Here is an 18,541-nt window from a genome sequence, read left to right as displayed (position 1 = left end):
AAAAAAAAAAAAAAAAAAAAAAAAAAAAAAAAAAAAAAAAAATTGTTACCTATTACAGATGTTTTTTACTGGCCAAGAAAATAGAATGATTGGAATTACAAACTTTTCCATGGTCACCATCAGCATCACTCTTTAACTGAATGTATGTTCCAACAGTTTTTCAACTTTGCTGAAGAAGGTGCTAATTGGAACAGTTCCTCATAGTGACACTTTGCTTTATGCTGGAACATTGTGAATTCCCTTCTGCTTCCTTTCAGTAGCAGATCAATCTTTCAGTCTTTCTTCCTTCCATGTTCTGAAATCCTTTCACAAACCCACACTGTCTTGGTGGCATCTTTAAGATTGACTCCTGACTATGTGTGTTTATCCATATCCTTGTAAAATGCCTCCAGATGTACTTTTGCAGGAACAGCTCTACTTACTGTAATTTGTGGTTCCAGTACCTAACAAAATGGAATCAAATACAAATAGGGATGGAGTAAGCACTTACCAAAGGGAAAAATTGCTTTGTAAGGCAAGACAAAGAGAAGGACCAGCCACCTATCTACTTTCAGTCATCTGGTTATCTTTTAGTACAGAAATTACAGTGTGAATCATTGGAGTGGCTTTACAATGTTTACGCCAGGTTCCTCACATTTTCTATCTTGTTGCATGACCTGTCCAAAAACATCCAAAGTACCTCCAGGTGACAGAGGTTCAGTGTACCAAGCCCAGAATCAACTGATACTGGTGAAACTGAGGGCACAGAAGAGCCTAGATATTATAAAAATAGATTTCCTCCACTGAAAATTGGTGTTAATATATTTCTTTGGAGACATTCTGCACCTGGACTCCCACACAAATTTGTTTCTCACTAAATTATATTAGCAATAACTTTCTCCATGGGATGTGGTTATCATCATCATTTACTGCCAATCCCTAATTGCCTGGTTGTGGTGGGGTGAGCTGCCATCTTGAACCATTGTGGTCTATGTGACATTCCTCTCTGATGTTGCTTTCTCCATGAAAACACATTTGGAATTCTTTGAAATTCTGGAAATTAACATGCTTTTAAGTGCTGTACAATTGTGCCTTAGAACCCATCACAATACAAATTCTACTGTGTATTAGCAGCAAGGTTTAGATGAACAAAATAAATAAAAACAATGCTCTTGACACATTCAATAAATGTCAGGATCAATTGCTGCCAGTAATAATGCATGTGTTCACGTTGCAAAAAAGCATCTTGAATGTATCATTTTCATGGCCAATACAATACTGAGATGCTTTACCATGTAGACATGCACATTGACAAAACAACAGGCAATTTCTTTACTTCTACAGTCATATTGCCCTGATTCTGAATCAAAGACAAAAATAAATCACAAAGTTACAAAGAGAGGCAATTTAGTACCAGAGGTTAGAATGCAGTGCCTCGACAATCAAAAGCAGGTTGCTTCCTTGTTTCAATCTAAGATTACTTTAATGGTCACCAACCAGGGGTCAGGGTATATAGTAGGAGATTTATGATCTGCTCCCAGTACAATCAGACAAAGACCTCAGAATGCAAGTTACTAACTGAGCCGTGCAGAGTAGGAGATATAAACAGGGAAATAATTATTAATTGAGGTATAACTGAATCAGAATGTATTTGTATGCATGAAGAAAATTGTTTACAACAAAAGTAAACATTTTTGTTCCATATTTTTGCTCTCCTGTAAGACCATAAGACTTAGGAGCGGAAGTAGGCCGTTTTGCCCATTGAGTCTGCTTCACCATTCAATGAAATCATGGCTGATCTGATAATCCTCAACTCCACTTTCCTGCCTTATCCCTGTAACTTTGATTCATTTACTAATATAATATCTGTCTATCTCTGCCTCAAAGAGTATTCCTTGTTCTGACATTGTGCCCTCTGGTCCTAGACTTTCCCAAAAGGAAAGCCCTCTCTCAGCATCTACTGAGCAAGCCTCCAAGAATAACAGAAGTTAACCTTACTGGCCGATAATTATCTTTATTTAAACTCCCTCCCTTTTGAAAGAGGGTGTGATATTTGCAATTTTCCAGTCCCCTTGGACCTTTTCAGAGTCAAACTATTTTTGGCAGATTACCGCTAGCGCATTCATTATCTCTGTAGAAACATTGAAACATAGAAAACAGGTACAGGAGTGGGCCATTCGGCCCTTCGAGCCTGCATCACCATTCAGTATGATCGTGGCTGATCATGCAATTTCAGTATCCCACTCCAGCTTTCTCTCTATACCCCTTAATCCCTTTAGCCCCTATAGCTACATTCTTTAAATTCCTAGGATGAAGCCCATCATCTCAGGTGTCTTATTGTCTTTTATCACCATTTGTTTCATAGGTACTTTTTGTTTAGTGATAGCTATTGTACTTCTTTCCTCCATATCCCCTTTTACCATTTGATTATTTGATACTCATGGACTATAATTAGTGTTTCCTACTGTGAAAAGTGGTGTAAAGCATTTATTCAATTCCTCTGCCATTTCCTGGTTCCTTATTGTTGTTTCCCCAGCTCCATTCACACTCACCCATTTCACCTGGTTAGTTTGTTCACTGGGAGCAAATGCCTTTGATTGGTGTGGTTCATTCCAAACTTTCATTCCAAATTAATTCTCTTTATAACTTAACGTTTCGGCAAAGATCTGTAGCTCGGGTCGTGGATGACTTGCTCACCAAGCTGGCTTGTTCTCGTTCGGACGTTTTGTCACCGTGCTAGATGACATCATCAGTAGACCCTCCAACGAAGTGGAGTAGAATAAGATCGCTTCATCAGAGGCTCCACTGATGATGTCACCTAGCACTGTGATGAAACGTCTGAACGAGAATAAGCCAATTCGGCGAGCAAGTCAACAACCTCTCTTTATAACTTGATGCTTTATTTCTGTTGGTGATTCAGTATAGATCAAGTTTGGCTGCAGAGGTGAAGAAACTAGCAGTGGTTCTTTCACTGTGTATTTCCCGTCTGAAGCCCTTCAGTGATGTTTGTGTTATGGTAAAGGTTAGGTATTGAAATTATTGATGAATGTGCCTCCAGCAGAATGGGCCTTAGTCTCTGAAATTCCTTCCCTAATCCAATCCTCACCTCTCTTTTGCACTTTCCTTCCTTAAGATGTTGCTTAAAACCTCCCATTTGACCAACATTTCAGTCACTTTTCCTGATATTTCCTTATGTGGCGCAGGACTATCTTTCTTTGATAAATACTCCCATGAAGCATTCTGTAAATACAAATGTTGATGTAATGTCCCAATATGACCTATCCATGGCTCTCCCACCCCAGGCTGGGACAGTCATCATAACCTGCCAGCGCTATCGCAAATAGCTCAGGCTATTGTTCTCCTTTAAAAATGATTATTTATATTCCGGGCCCCAAACTGAATGATTTGTTAAACTCACTCAAGGAAAACTGCAGATGGGATCCATTATTCATTTCCCACTTTTGACAGCAAATGAGAAACCTTTGAATAAATCGTTATCTACCACATAAATCATCATTTTCTACCACCTCTTTCAGCATATGAACCAGAACCAAAGACAGATAAATAGATGCTGTAGAAATCACGCCAAAATGAATTTGCAAATGTAGTCTATCATACTTTTGGTATTTGTTACATGAGTATTGGGTTACTTCATCAATGCGGGAAGCAGAAAATACAAACTTTGAAGACCTGCATTTTCCGTAATGAATAATAAGGAAGCTATTAATGCTCATTTGCTATTATGGAGAAAAAAAGGAGGGTACAAGTTCAGTGAAATTTGAAAATATGCAAGTCACTGTCTGATGTGCTCCATTGCTCTACAAAATTCACAACATTGTTACCTCATGGACAGCCTTAGACTGCAACAAATACAGGTTGTGATGCTGGGGCACGTGCCTCAGAGGAGCAGGAAAGCTGACGTTTAGGGTCTGGACCCTTCTGTCCCTACCCGAAACATCAGCTTTCCTCTCCTCTGATGCTGCCTGGCCTGCAGTGTTCCTCCAACTCCACACTGTGTTAGATCTGACTCCAGCATCAGCTGAAATACATACTTGAATCTATTGAGAGTAGGAGATCAAACATACGGATCTTTATACTGACAAGTGCACAAATATCTGATATTGCCAGGAAACTGACAACAATGATTGATTTCCAACCACCCAGCCAGCGAAAGAATTGGTAACCCATAAAGGAAAAGAGCAAAGAATAACAAATGATTCAAAAATAACATTTAACTGACATTGTTACTTCAGCTGTAGTTACAAAAATATTGCTGTGCAAATATTCATTAGTTTATTTTGTAAAATTTGTCTCAAATGCTTTGTAATGGCCTACTTAGAATCAAACTTGTGTCCACAAGTCACTCATTGTCACAGTGACAGTTGAAAGATGGCATTTTATCTGATTTTTTTTCAGTCAAGCTTCCTCAGGTGAAGAGTAGAAAATTTATAATTAAGTTATAAGTTAAAATAATTGATGTATGTGAAAAAACAAAAATGGATGTCATTCTTTTGTTCAAATGCAAGTTTATTCCTGGGGCGTGTGTGAATCAAGGCACATCAGAAGGTTTTGCAATCCCAAGGTACCGGCACTCAATGAGAACATGTGTCATTGAACTTAGGCCAAGATATTGTCTCATATCTCTCACTTACTCTCCTAGTCAGTGCACCTACCTTACTTGGAGCTCAGGGTGAATCCTGGATTGTTATTTTAAAATAGTCAAAATGATTTCATAACAATTTTGAGTTATCTTTATATTGTGATATTTTAAGAATATAATTTATTGGTAATTTAAAAGCCAGTTCTGCACTGAAGATAGGGAGAAAGGGAGTGATCATTTCACAGAGATTTGGGATGTGGGTGCAAACTGATCACGTGCACTATAATTTATTATGTCTGAATTTTAGGAAAATAAGATTTGAACATTCTATCATCCAACAAAGGGTTAAATTCAGTCAAAAACCTAAGTTCGTCATAATCTGATGATGAAAAATTTAAAACATTTCAGTTTGTTGCTTTCTTAACTGAGGAGAACAGAATGCAAATATCTTGAAAGGGAAATAGAAATAAAAATGAGATGCACAGCAGGTCAGGCAGCACCAGACGAGCAGGAAAGTTGATGTTTCGGGTTGGGACCCTTTATCAGAAATGGGGAGGGAGGAGAGAGCTGGGAAATAATTAGGGAGGGGTGGGGCTGGGGAAGGATGGGTGGAATGGGTGATAGGTGGATGCAGGTAGGGGGTAGAAAGGATTGGTCAGTGGGAAGGGTGGGGTGGATGGATGAGGAAGAAGATGGACAGGTTGTGTTAGGTCAAGGAGGCAGGAAGGAGGATGGGTGGGGCTGGGGAAGGGTTTTTGGGTGGTCTTAGGTGAATGAAGGTAGCGGGTAGTGTGGATTGGTCAGTGGGAAGGGTGGGGTGAATGGGTGAGGAAGAAGATGGGCAGGTTGTGTTAGGTCAAGGAGGCAGGGATGAGATGGAAGCTTGGATGTGGGATAAGGCTGGGGGTGGGGATTTTTAAAAATCTATCCACCCTGCCCTTCCCACTGACCAATCCCCACTACCTCCTACCTGTATCCACCTATCACCACCCCACATACCCTTCCCCAGCCCTATCCATCCTCCCTCCCACCTCCTTAGCCTGACACAACCTGTCCATCGTTTGCCCCACCTATCCATCCCACCCATTCCACTGACCAATCCCCACCACCTGCATCCACCTATTGCCATCCCACCTACCTTTCCCCAGTCCCACCCCTCCTCCCTCTATTTATTTCCCAGCTCCCTCCTCTCTCCCCATTTCTGAAGAAGGGTTCCAACCCAAAACGTCAACTTTCCTGCTCCTCTGCTGCTTCCTGGCCTGCTGTATTCCTCCAGCTCCACACTGTGTTGTCTCTGGCTCCAGCATCCGCAGTTCTTACTATCTCTAAAAATGAGATGCTATGGTTTTGGAGCTCTTTGAGAGAATGGTCTTTGAGGGTAGGATAAATAATGGTTTATTGTAAAATTTTAAAAATATCAGCATCTCTATAAATCTTCATCAAGTGGCCAGTGGATACACTGTGAAAGGTAACCTGATCTTTGTAAATGCATATTGTATCCTTGGAGCTGACAGTGTGTAGGAGAGGCATTCCTGTGAGAATATTGGACTGATGAGTAATAATGATCCTTTTAAACAAGTGAATACTTGCTTCAACTGCATTATAGCATCAGTCTCTCTGCTCTCCCTTTCTTTATTACATCTTACGGGCTCCACAAATCATTTAATCGTGAGAGTTATTGACATTTTAGGATATCTCTAAGGTAATATAAACATAATTGTTTCATTTTCTAAGTCTGTCATCCCTCACCTTGATTGCCCACTGGAATACTCTATTACATCTGGAATCACTAAACATTGATACTAAGGAGGGAGGACTTCAGGTTTGAATGGAGAAATGAGGAAAAGGAATGTTTCCCCTCATGAGGATTACCTTGGTGACCTGCATTTCTTTGTTATTTTTGTAATGAATGGTGTTATTTGCAGAATAAATTGAAATATTGAAGTGTAAGAGACGTCAGTATAGCAATAATTTCAATCCTGTGATGCATAAGAACAAAGAACAAAGAAAATTACAACACAGGAATAGGCCCTTCGGCCCTCCAACCCTGCACCGACATGCTGCCCATCACAACTAAAACCGCCTACCCTTCAGTGGACTGTATCCCTCTATTCCCATTCTATTCATGTATTTGTCAAGACGCCCTTTAAAAGTCACTATAGTATCTACTTCCACTACCTTCCCCGGCAGCGAGTTCCAGACACCCACCACCCTCTGTGTAAAAAACTTGCCTCGTACATCACCTTTAAAACTTGCCCCTCGCACCTTAAACCCACGGCTCCTGGTAACGGTCTCTTCCACCCTGGGAAAAACCTTCTGACTGTCCCCTCGTCCATGCCCTTCATAATCTTGTAGACCTCTATCAGGTCACCCCTCAACCTCCATCGTTTCAGCGAGAACAACCCAAGTTTCTCCAACCTCTCCTCATAGCTAATTCCCTCCAAACCAGGCAACATCCTGGTAAATCTTTTCTGTACCCTCTCCAAAGCCACCACATCTTTCTGACCAGAATTGAACACAACATTACAAATGCAGCCTATCTAAGGTTCTACAAGGCTGAAACATTGCCTGCCAAATTTTAAACTCAGTGCCCCGAACGATGAAGGTAAGCATGCCGCATGTTCAAGCCTTCAATCACAGTAGTAAAATAACTGAGCATTCCACTCACTGTCTCAGAAAGACATCAGAATCTTTTCTTTTATCCATTCATGGGATGTCAGCATCACTGGCAAGGCCAACATTTATTGCCCATGCCTAATTGTCTTTGAGAAGGTGATAGTGTGCAGCCTTCTTCAATCTTCACAGTTCATCGGTGTAGGTCACAACCCAGTGTTGTCAGGGCTGTTCTACAATTAATGTTCTAAAGCTTCATACAAAACAGTCACTATTTAAAAATCCAAGCTGTCAAATTGGCCTCAGGACAGAAAGAATGAAAACTGAGGTAAAATATACCCAAATTTCAACCTGAATTTTCACATATTTGTCTACATCAGAACACAGATGGGAGTCAATTCCCATTTTAGGCCATTTTTACTCCTGCAAGATGAAGAGTGTACAGCTTAAACACAACCTCATCTTTGGAAGTTTTATTGTGGGAGTGAACATTTCAGAATTGCTATAATTTTGATGGAGTCAGATGGATTTTGCAGGAAATGTGTCATGTGACTTTTCAGGGCAGACTTGAGCCGTGGAACGATTAACAAATGCCGAGGTGTTTGTTTTACCAATTGATCACATCACAAATCTATCTCCTAAAATGACTAACGCACCCAGCCTGGCAGGAGCTGTTTTACAAAGTTATAAAGCTGACTGCTGGTTTAGTTTAGCTGACAGTTTTATTAGATGTAATAACTTTATCTTTCTTTGAAATTGTTTACATTGGTTATGTGTTTATTTGGAACCAATTAAGAAGTATGTAGTCATTTAAAGTCTTTTTCATTCGGAGAAGAAAGGAGTGCCATCAGTTTTAGTTGTGGATGTCAACACCTCCTCCATCCATTTAACATAGAAACACAGAGAATAAACAGGAGTAGCCATTCGGTCCATCAAGCCTGCTCCACCATGCAATATGATCATGGCTGATCATCCTACTCAATACCCATTCCCCCCTTTCTCCTCCTTTTGATCCCTTTAGCCCAAAGACATTTATTTATCTCCTTCTTGAAAACATTCAGTGTTTTGGCCTCTGTGATAGAGAATTCCACGGGCTCACCACTCTCTTGGTGAAGAAATTTCACCAAACCTCATTCCTAAATGGCCCATCCAGTATCCTTAGACTGTGACCCCTGGTTCTGGATTCCCCAGTCATTGAGAACGACCTTCCTGCGCTCACTCTGCCCATTTCTGTCAAAATTTTATCAGTTTCTATGGGATCTCCATTCATTATTCTAAACTCCAGTGACTATAGTCCTCATCAATCCAACCTCTATTTATAAATCTTCCCTGCTTTCCCAGCAAAATTTAAATTCTATTCCTTAGTTTGAAATCAATTTGACAACTGGAACCTTAAACCTTTTCTTGCTTTTACAGACTTTGAAGATTTGCTTACCAACCAAAGTGGAGGCACAAGACTTGCTTGGATCAAAGGGGCATTTGTTTCGCCCATACTCAACTTGCTGAGATTCCAACTTGAAGATTCTGTCCTGCACATGGAATAACGTAAAGGAAAAATATAATATAATTAACAGCTGATTAGAATTACATTAAACAGTGAGATTCAATTGGCAATCTGACAAGATTGAGGAAAATATCTCCCAAGTCTTCTCACCAAATGCCAGGAAAAACTATAAAATAATGTCCTCTTAAACCTTAGCCTTCCACTTACTAAAATTAATACGTATTAAATCCTTGTGGGGTTGTGTATAATTCTGCAGTTTATGCTACAAGACAAACAGAAGTTTACCTCTAGATTATCACATAAATTGAAGCTTTACCTGCAAGGGAAAAAGACAAGGTCCAGGTGTTGGGGAAAGGGTTCAGCTTCAATGTGGAGAGTAACAATCCACTCCACACTCTGATGCAATGTGCGTGGTGTGACGGAATGGTAACGGTTTCAAGTTTGCAAAGGATAGACTGAGCATCAATATTTCTTATATTTACAGAAGAAACCAGAGACTCAAATAACAGGACTCTGATTAGATTGTATTAGGGAGAGCACAATACCTTTGCTCAGGTCCATTACTGTGCAAAGAACATCGTGACATATCACAATCAGATCATTCGAACTTCCAGAGATTAGAACTATTTAAAACCATAATAACTAAAGAAATCTTAGGAGACTGCAAAGTGCCTTGAGCTGCACCTTTACTCAATATGGCCATGCCACACACTCCCCGTGTTCTTCAGTTCCCTGAAAGATTAAAACTCTGTCTTTTTTAGCCTTAAATAGATTCAGTGGTGGAACATCCACAACACTCTGGGATAGAGAATTCTAAAAGATTCACAACCCTGGGAGCGAAGTAATTTCCCCTCAGCTCGGTCTTAAACATTCAGTCCCTCATCCTGAGGCTGTGACCCCTGCCCTACATCCACCGCAGGGTAGGTGCAGGGGCAGGACAAGGTGGGGGAGGGTGGACATCTTGTCAGCTTCCACACTGCTGCTGCCTTCAGAAACTGGAATGCTTCAGTGTTTCCACACTGCAGGGATGCTATGAAAAAGATCCTTCCCATTCAACTAAACCTGAAAGAATGTCCAGTTTATTCAGCACAATCAATCTGTAAATACTTCCATGAACCAGATTGTTTTATACTTATTTTTGTAAGCAACACGAATATACTAAACAACATTTTGACATTCCTTGTATAAGTATCCCTTGTTATATTCTTCTCTTAGATGTAAATTTAGGAATCAGAGACAAAGATTACTGAAAATGATGACTGTAGGACCACGTTCAGAAAGTGATCAATAGGAGGCTATTTTTGGTACATCTGATCTCAATCATTACTGCTTCGGACTGTCCAACAAGTCAGAGGAATAATATGTCGTATTCTGCCAATGTGGATAGTGATTGACAGAGGTTTCAGGTATGCTCCTTAAAGATATACACCCCTTACTGAATGATTTGCACTGACAGAGCAAAATGTCACTGAGTGACCAGACCATTGTGTTGTTTCCTGGATTAGTTTATATTATTTTAATTTAAACATGCGCCATGGATAGGGTGGAATAGGCCATACAACTGAAGGTTAGTGACACTAATTGTGGAAGCACAGGTTCTGCTTTCTGAAGGGAGAGACTGACAGCAATATTGATTCATGCCTAACCCTATACTTTAGTGAAGGATATTTATCAAAGATTTTTCATGATAGATTACTCAATCATTTATGATTAATAATCCTCTCCATAGAAGAATCAGTGATTTATTTCTGCCAAACCCAGCTGTTTGGGAGAGAGAGTTCTCACAGCAAAGGAAGGATTTATCTTCCATATTTTTGTTATCAAACAGCATCTGGATAAATGTTTCTTTGGCCATTGTCAGTGTAGAATGTTAGAAAATAGAATAAAGCAAAAATATGCCACAAAGATGTTAAATTATCTCTTTAAATCTTTAAGGAGGCTCTGATATTTAAGACTTTCATCCCATGTTTGTATAATCTTTGAGAATCTTATTAATATCAATATTTGTCACCTTGCTGCTGGTATAATTATGCATTTGGGTAATATACTTTTATTAAACTCCTGTCTGCTATTTTAGCTAGTTAAGACAATGGGTTCAGGAGCATGGCCAGGGAGTCATCAGTTTGGACAATTTGCATTATAACGTTGTTGAAGGAAGATTTCTCATGTAATTCCTTTCTTTCAGAAAGGACCAGTGATTTTTCAAAGTTAACATTTGGGCCCATTTTTCAGTTTGCTTCAGATACAATGGATCATCCACTTCATGCAAATAGACTCATTGCCATTTACTCTCACTTCTTGTTACACATGGATCCATGTCTGGTGAGGTTGCTCCCAGACTGATTGACAGGTTGTGAGGGGTGAGTAGACTTTTCCAGGAGGTAGGGGGTTTTTAAAACAGCACTTCTCGAGATTTTGTGTTTTCTGCAGGAGGTCTGTGTCCCTTTCCCAATTGATAACAAGGATTTGGTGTATGGCACAGAATGAAGCCATTTGGCCTATCATGTCCATGATAGCTAGCAAAGATCGACAAAACTAATCTCATTTTTCAGCTCTTGGCATATAGTCCCGGAGTCTATGGTAATGCTAGTGAGTATGTAAATATTGTTTAAGTGTTATGAGAGGTTCTGACTCTACCATTCTTTCAGCCAGTAAGTTCCAGAGTCCACTGTCTTCCAGCTGAAAACACTTCTCCTCAACTTCATACAGTCATACAGCATAGAAACAGGCCCTTCAACCTACCAGATCAATGCCAACCAACAAACATCAAACTGCACTAACAACAGCATAAGCATCAAGTGATAGACAGAGCTAAGTGATCCCTTAACAAATGGATCAGATCTAAGCTCTAACGTCCTGCCACATCCAGTCGTGAATGGTGGTGGACGATTAAACAGCTCACTGAAAGAGGAGGCTCCGTCATCCTCAATGATGGAAGAGCCCAGCACATCAGTGCAAAAGATAAGGCTGAAACATTTGCAGCGAACTTCAGCCAGAAGTGCCAAATGGATGATTTATCTCGGCCTCCTCCAGTGGTCCCCAGCATTACTGATACCAGTCTTCAGCCAATTCAATTCAGTCTATGTGATACCAAGAAACGGTTGGAGACACTGGATACTGCAAAGGCTACGGGCCCTGACAACATTCCGGCAATAGTACTGAAGACTTGTGCTCCAGAACTTGCCACTCCCCTAGCCAAGCTGTTCCAGTACAGTTACAACACTGGTATCTACCTGGCAATGTGGAATATTGCCTAAGTATGTCCTGTACGCAAAAATCAGGACAAATCCAATCCAGTCAATTACCACCCCATCAGTCTCCTCTCGATCATCAGTAAAGTGATGGAAGGTGTCATCAACAGCGCCATCAAGCAGCACCTGTTCAGCAATAACCTGCTCAGAACATAGAACACAGAACAGCACAGCACAGTACAGGCCCTTCGGCCCACGATGTTGTGCCGAACTTTTACCCTAAACCTAAGGTCTATCTAACCTCCACTCCTACCTTATACTATCATCCATATGCCTATCTAATAGCCGCTTAAATGCACCTAATGAGGCCGAAACCACTACCCTTTCCGGCAATGCATTCCACTCCCCTACCACTCTCTGAGTAAAGAACCTACCTCTGACGTCTCCCCTATATCTACCTCCACTCATTTTAAAACTATGCCCCCTCCACCCTAGGAAAAAGTCTCTGGCTGTCTACTCTATCTATACCTCTGATCATTTTGTACACCTCTATCAAGTCACCTCTCATCCTTCGTCGTTCTAAAGAGAAAAGCCCTAGCTCTCTCAATCTTTCCTCGTAAGACCTTCCCTCCATTCCAGGCAACATCCTGGTAAATCTCCTCTGCACCTTTTCCAATGCCTCCACATCTTTCCTGTAATGAGGCGACCCAAACTGGACACAATACTCCAGATGTGGCCGAACCAGAGGTGCCCAGTTTGGGTTCGGCAGGGCCATTCAGCTCCTGATCTCATTAGAGACATGTTTCAAACTTGGACAAAAGAGCTCAATTCCAGAGGTGAGGTGAGGTGAAAGTCCTTGACATCAAGACTGCATTCAACCGAGTGTGACATCAAGAAGCCCTAGCAAAACTGGAATCAATGGGTATCAGGGGGCAAACGCTCCGTTGGTTGGAGTCATACCTGACACATAGGAAGAAGGTCGTGGTTGTTGGAGGTCAATCATCTCAGCTCCAGGACATCTCTGCAGGAGTTCCTCAGGGTAGTGTCCTAGGCCCAACCATCTTCAGCTGCTTCATGAATGACCTTCTCTCCATCATAAGGCCAGAAGTGGGGATGTTTGCCAATGATTGCACAATGTTCAGCATCATTCACGACTCCTCAGATACTGAAGCAGGTTGTGTTCAAATGCAACAAGATCTGGACCACATCCAGGCTTGGGCTGGCAAATGGTAAGTTAACTTTCTCGACACACAAATACCAAACTATGACCATCACCAATAATAAACAAACTAACAAATGCCCCTTGACATTTAATTGTGTTACTATCACTGAATCCCCCACTATTAACATCCTGGGGGGTTTACCATTGACCAGAAACTCAACTGGACTCACCATGTAAACATAATGACTGCAAGAGTAAGTCAAAGAGTAGGAATACTGCAGCGAGTAACTCACCTCCTGACTCCCCAAAGCCTGTCCACCATCTTCAACTGAGAACGTGACCCCTCACTAGTCTGGATGGGTGCAGCTCCAATAACACTCAAGAAGCTTGACATGATCCAGGACAAAGCAACCCACTTGACTGGCAACACATCCACAAGCACTCACTCCCTCGACCACTGATGCTCAGTAGCAGCAGTGTGTACTATCTACAAGATGCACTGCAGAGAAGGAGGAAGGATAAGCATGGCAAGGTAAGCAACTCTTGGATAATGAGGGAGGTTTTGAATTTAGTCAAAAAGAGAAAAGAAGCATATGTAAGGTTTAGGATGCTAAAATTGAACAGGGTCTGCAAGCAATATAAAAAAAGCAGGAAAGAACTCAAGCAGGAAATTAGGAGAGCCAGAAGGGGCCATAAAGTTGCCTTGGCAAGTAGGGTTAAACAGAATTTCAAGGCATTCTATACATACATTAAAAACAAAAGGATAACCAGGGACGAGGTAGGACAACTCTAAGATAAAGGAGGGAACTTGTGATTGGAGGCAGAGGATGTGGGCAATATCATAAAAAAGTATTTTGCATCAATATTCACCCAGGAGAAGGATATGAAGGATAGTGAGATTTTCATGGGGCATGCTGATATGCTATGGCATTTTGAGATCAAGAAAGACGTGGTGTTGGGTTGCTTGAAGAGCATTAAGGTGCAAAAGTCCCAAGAGACTGATGGTATCTACCTCAGGCTATTGAGAGAGGCAAGAGAGGAGATTGCTGGGACCTTGGCCAAGATCTTTGTATCCTCACCAGCCACTGGAGAGTTCCCAGAGGACTGGTGAGTAGCTAATGTTGTTCCTCTGTTCAAGAAGGGAAATAGGGATAATCCAGGAAATTTCAGACCAGTGAGTCTCACACCAGTGTTTGGGAAGCTATTAGATAGATTTACGCACATTTAGAAAAACATGGCCTAATTAGGGACAGTTAGCATAGCTTTAAGTGGGACAAGTCATGTCTTACTAACTCGAATGAATTTTTCGAGGAGGTGACGAGGGTGGTCAATGAAGGTGGGATGTTGTCTACATGGATTTTAGTCAGGCTTTTGACAAGGTCCCTCACGGTAGGCTCATCCAGAAGATTAAGATGTGTTGGATCCACGGTGACTTGGCCACTTGGATTCAGAACTGGCTTGCTCATAGAAGGTAGAAGGTAGCAGTCGAGGGAGATTTTTTTGGCTGGAGATCTGTGACAGTGATGTTCCACAGGGATCCGTACTGGGACCTCTGCTGTTTGTGATTTATGTAAGTGACTTGGATGAAAATGTAGATGGATGGGTTAGTAAGTTTGCAACTGATACAAAGATTGTGGGAGTTGTGGATAGTGTAGGAGGTTGTCAAAAGATGTAGCAGGATATAGATCAGTTGCAGATATGAACGGAGAAATGCCAGCTGGACTTTAAACCGGACAAGTGTGAGGTGTTGCACTTTGGGAGATCAAATGTTAAGGGAGAGTAAGCAGTTAGTGGCAGGACCCTGAACAGCACTGATGTAAAGAGGGATCCTGAGGTTCAAGTCCATACCACGTTACAGGAAGAGTGTGGAGGCTTTGGAGAGGGTGCAGAAGTGGTTTACCGGGATGCTGCCTGGAGTAGAGGGTATGAGCTATAGGGAGAGACTAGAAAAACTCAGGCTGCTTTCTCTGGAGCAGTGGAGGCTGAGGGGAGACCTGATAGAAGTCTATAAAATTATGAGATGCATAGAAAGGTTTGACAGTCAGAATCTTTTTCCCAGGATTGAAATGTCTAATACTAGGTGCTGTGTATTCAAAGTGAGAGGCAGAAAGACAAGGGAGATGTGAGGGACATGTTTTTTACAGAGAGTGGTAGGATTCTGGATTGAGCATTCAGGAGTGGTGGTGGAGGTAGATATGGTAGGCGTGTTTAAGGGATTTTTTTTTAAGCACACGATTAAGCAAGGAATGGAGGGATATTGACCATGAGCCGGCAGAAGGGATGAGGTTAATTTGGCATCATGTTCATTACAACATTGTGGGCCAAAGGGCCTGTTCCTGTGCTGTACTGTTCTATGTTCTATGTAGTTATTTACCAAAGATCCTTAGACAGTACCTTCCAAACCTATGATCACTTTTATCCAGAGTTGCAGTTACACAGGAAGCCCACTGCCTGCAAGCCAGTCACCATCCTGACTTGGAAATATAATGCCGTTCCTTCACTGTCACTGGGTCAAAATCCTGGAATTCCATCTCTAATGGCAGTGGTTCAAGAAGGCAGCTCACCACCACCATCTCAAGAACATGTAGTGACTGGAAATAAATGTTGGTCAGTCAGTGATACACATGTCCCATGAATGAATGAAAAAAAATCCCATTTATCTGCACTTGGTCCATAACTACACCCTGACATTTAAGTGTTTATCCAAAGGTTTCTTAACTCCACTATTATAACTAAACTTAACTCTCAGCCTTCAACCTTAAATTGATGTCCTATGGTTATTAACCCCTCTACTAATGGGAAAAGTGCCATCTTAGCCACACTATTCATGCTCCTCATAATTATATACACCTCTATCAGATCCCTCTCAATCTTCACTGCTCCAGAAAAATGACCCTAGATTCTCCAATCTTTCCTGTTCTGCCCAGGTAATATCCTAGTGAATCTTCTCTGTACCTTCTCCCAGCGCAATTACATCCTTCCTAAAATTTGGTGTCCAGGCATGTACTCCAATTAGGGCAAGTGTCCCATATGCCTTCTTAACCACCCAGCAGGGGCTTGAATTCCATTGAGTTCCATTGCGAATGTTCCATCCTCCTGACTAGTCTATTGATATTCTCCCGCAATTTGTGCCTATTCTCCTGACTGTTTACCTGCTAATTTTCATGTCATCCATTAACTTCTTGATCATCTCCTACTTTTTAGTTCAAATTATTAATGGGCACCAAAAACAGCCCTATGGAACCCCAATAGGAACAGACAACTAGTGACAGAAACTTGCCTCTCCCAACACCCTCTGCCTCCTGCTGCTTAGCCAATTTTGGATTCTATGTGCCTTTTTGCCTTGGATCAAATGGGCTGATACTTTCGTGACCAGCCTGCCATAAGGGACCATGTTAAAACCTTTGCTAAAGTCCGAGCCTTGTTGAAGGAGTCTAGGCGATTTGTCGCTTTGCATTTTGTATAGAGTACATACTACTGAAAAGAGGCATCAGCAGTGTGGGAAATGAGCATACAAGTTGATGGTTGGAGTGCTTAGTAAACAACCTGCTTTCTCTTGAAAAGTAGAATAGAATAGCCTTAAACTGGGCCCAGCTGGCACCTCCTCGAACTGGTCAGGGGGCCAACTATGACCACGAGTAGAGATGATCGGTGGAGTTTTTTTTTGCTTTTTTCCTTTAGTTGGTGTGCGTACCCCCAGGGTAACCCGGAGTGGCTAACATGACAGGGTAGGTGTGCAAATGTGTCTATTTCTTTTGTATATTTATGAATAAAGTATATTTTTATAAATAAAAAAAAAGAAGAATAGAATAGCCTTTATTGTCATGTGCACTGGAATGAATTCAGTGAACAGTTTGTAATGTCATCTCTTGGCACCATCTCAGGTACAGGGTATCTAGGTACAGAAACTTTAAGTGCTGTTACACAATTGAAATAATTTTAAAAAAAGTAGGCTAGCATGGGAATACAGAGTTTAGAAAGTCCAGAATAAGATTAAAAAGTGTCTTTAAAGTACTCAAGTTATAGTCCTTTTTCACTGAGCCTGTGCCCCCTGGGCTTCAGAACATGAGGCCATGCTACCTCCACTTGCTAGCCTCTATCCAGGACTCATCCCCCAGTCGGCCCACGCTCACTCTGCTCCCACTCTGGCTGCGACTCACCTCTCATGCTGGGCTGGTCTTGGACTCCGTTCTCCATTCCCTCCAGGTAGGGTACTTTAAGAAGTTAAAAGTTGGTACGGGTACGTGGGGGGAAGAAAAACTGCAGCAAGAGGAAAAAAAATGAAAAAAGTGGAAAGGGAAAAGCAGCAGTGGAGCTCTGACTGGAGCATCTAACGATACTGCCATCTTAACCGGATGGGATTGCTGTTCAAGTGTCAAGTTTCATGAGTAGTTTGTAAAATCTGGGTAGGAACAATTGAACAATTCTGAGGGTCGTTGAATGTTTTCATTTCACTATATTGCAAATCCAGTAATAGTGAGGTTGATTTGGTTTGGCTTGCTATCCCTGTGTTGTAACATAATTCAACTGGATGAAATAAAATGTAACGAGAATAATTTAAGGGTGAGTCATGGCACGAGATCTTGGCCGAGTACACTGTTCGTCCTGTGTGATGTGGGAACTCAATGACCCTTCCAATGTTCATCGTGATCATGTGTGTAACAAAAAACAAAAAATGTTGAAGATCACAGCAGGTCAGGCAGCATCCATGGAAAGAAAGCAAGCGAACATTTCCAGTCTAGGTGTCTCTTCATCAGACTGTCATCTCGACTCAAAACATTTGCTTGGTCTCTCTCCATGGATCCTGCCTGACTTGCTGTGATCTCCAGCATTTTTTGTTTTCAGTACAATTCCAGTGTCTGCAGTAATTTGCTCCTATATGTGTGTAACAGATCTTGGACAGAACCTTTACAACCAAACAAAACAAAAATAAATGATTATTACAATAATATGACTTCAGCAGAACACAGATAAATAAGGTAATATAATTCATATCTATAATATAAAGCCTAATCTTCTTCAATCATAACTCCCACTCATGCGTAGACAGACAGACAGTTACAGTTACAGTTCCTCAAAGGTAGTAATCTCAGGATTAATCCCAGTGTGACATGCTAATGAGATTAGGAATAGGAAAATGCACCTGATTGTTATAATCCCAGCTAATATTAATATTGACAGTCAACTCTGGCTTGATAAATCATATTTTGTTTTTAGTTTTTTTTTTGTAGACGTCAGTGATTACCACAGCTGCATTGTCCACCTCAGATATCACTTTTATTTGGTGATTTGGAATTGACTGTCATACATTGTGGAGAGGAAACTGGCTTCAATGTTTAAAGTATTGGGGGATAAAATAACAGAAGGTAGAGGATTAAGGACAGAGTTGAACAGGGTCACTGACTTTCAAGGTGCAGAGCTGGATGAACACAGCAGGCCAAGCAGCATCAGAGGAGCAGGAAAGCTGACGTTTCGGGCCTAGACCCTTCTGC

The 18,541-nt window shown here is 41.3% G+C and overlaps 1 protein-coding gene across 1 annotated transcript in view; it reads right to left on the bottom strand.

Moving 5' to 3' along the window:
• The window catches only part of LOC109917558 (semaphorin-3E), a 125,750-nt gene that overhangs the window by 72,451 nt on the left and 34,758 nt on the right, over positions 1 to 18,541 (bottom strand). The window contains exon 4 of the mRNA XM_048610232.1: positions 8,628 to 8,721. Coding sequence (XP_048466189.1) covers positions 8,628 to 8,721 — 94 coding nt within the window. The remainder of the gene's footprint in view (positions 1 to 8,627; positions 8,722 to 18,541) is intronic.

The sequence above is a fragment of the Rhincodon typus genome, chromosome 22 (assembly GCF_021869965.1).
Source record: "Rhincodon typus isolate 14 chromosome 22, sRhiTyp1.1, whole genome shotgun sequence".
Lineage (NCBI taxonomy): Eukaryota > Metazoa > Chordata > Chondrichthyes > Orectolobiformes > Rhincodontidae > Rhincodon > Rhincodon typus.
This window is presented reverse-complemented; position numbering and strand designations above follow the sequence as displayed.